This window comes from Trichogramma pretiosum, unplaced genomic scaffold (assembly GCF_000599845.2).
Source record: "Trichogramma pretiosum strain Unisexual culture from Peru unplaced genomic scaffold, Tpre_2.0 scaffold653, whole genome shotgun sequence".
Taxonomy (NCBI): domain Eukaryota; kingdom Metazoa; phylum Arthropoda; class Insecta; order Hymenoptera; family Trichogrammatidae; genus Trichogramma; species Trichogramma pretiosum.
The window spans coordinates 1-1,004 of record NW_019641323.1 but is presented as its reverse complement, the minus strand read 5'-3'; the positions used below and the strand labels follow the sequence as shown (position 1 = coordinate 1,004).

The window sequence follows — 1,004 nt, the reverse complement described above, 5'->3', positions numbered from 1 at the left end:
TTAAGATGATTTATAAATACAACATAATAGTTTGAAACTCATATTGCATAAATATATTACTTACCTAGCTGTTCAAGCATTTTGTCGCATTCATCAAGAACAAAATGCTTTAAATTTTTCAAATTAAGCTTTTTACTCTTGATAAGTGCTAAGATCCGTCCTGGTGTTCCAACAACAATATGGGGTGTGGTAGTTTTTAGAACTTCCTCATCTTTTTGAATAGGCATACCACCAAAGAACACTGAGACCTGCAAAAAAGTCAATACAACACATCAATAAGTGTCATTCAGATTGCAATTTATATGCAACAGTAATTTGTAAGGATTCAATCAGTAGTGGGTAGTGGTAAGATAAGTGTCATCATTATAGGCTAAGATAAATGTAACATCATTTGAAATCCTCATGACTTAAAAGTTTAGTTTAAACTCAAATTTTTCTTACCTTAACTTGAGGCATATATTTGCTGAACCTCTCATACTCTTTGCTGATTTGGAATGCGAGTTCTCGAGTATGACACATGACTAAAACATAGACCTGTTTTTCTGTCAATTCAAGCTGTTGCAAAGTGGCCAACACAAATACAGCTGTTTTGCCCATACCAGATTTTGCTTGACATAAAATATCCATACCTAGTACAGCTTGTGGAATACATTCATGTTGAACTGTAATAAAAAATGAAAACTTTAAATACACCATAAAAGTAGTAAATATCAGACACGTATTTTTTTTTATATTTGTCAGGATAGATATTTGCAATCATTAAATAATTCAGTTGTCCCTATCTATTGGTATCATCATTTGAAAGTGTAGAATTCATCATAACAATATTATTATAAAATAAATTTTTTTTACCTTCCGATGGATGTTCAAAACCGCAATCAACAATTGCGCGCAGAATTTCTGGTTTCAGTAGAAAGTCTCTGAAACCACTGCTGTGGATGGACACATAAGTTCCTTTGACTTCCTTTTTCTTCTGAACAACTTCTCCGTTACCTTCTACAATC

At 32.4% G+C, this 1,004-nt stretch overlaps 1 protein-coding gene across 1 annotated transcript; it reads right to left on the bottom strand.

The window, feature by feature from the left end:
• Positions 1-64: 64 nt before the first annotated feature.
• On the bottom strand, positions 65-1,000 carry LOC111693542 (ATP-dependent RNA helicase WM6-like; the record flags this gene model as incomplete). The annotated part of the gene is made up of 3 exons (XM_023458338.1): positions 65-248; positions 442-662; positions 853-1,000. Coding segments are annotated over 3 exons (553 nt in total), but the record flags the coding sequence as incomplete, so codon positions are not given.
• Between the last annotated feature and the right edge of the window lie 4 nt (positions 1,001-1,004).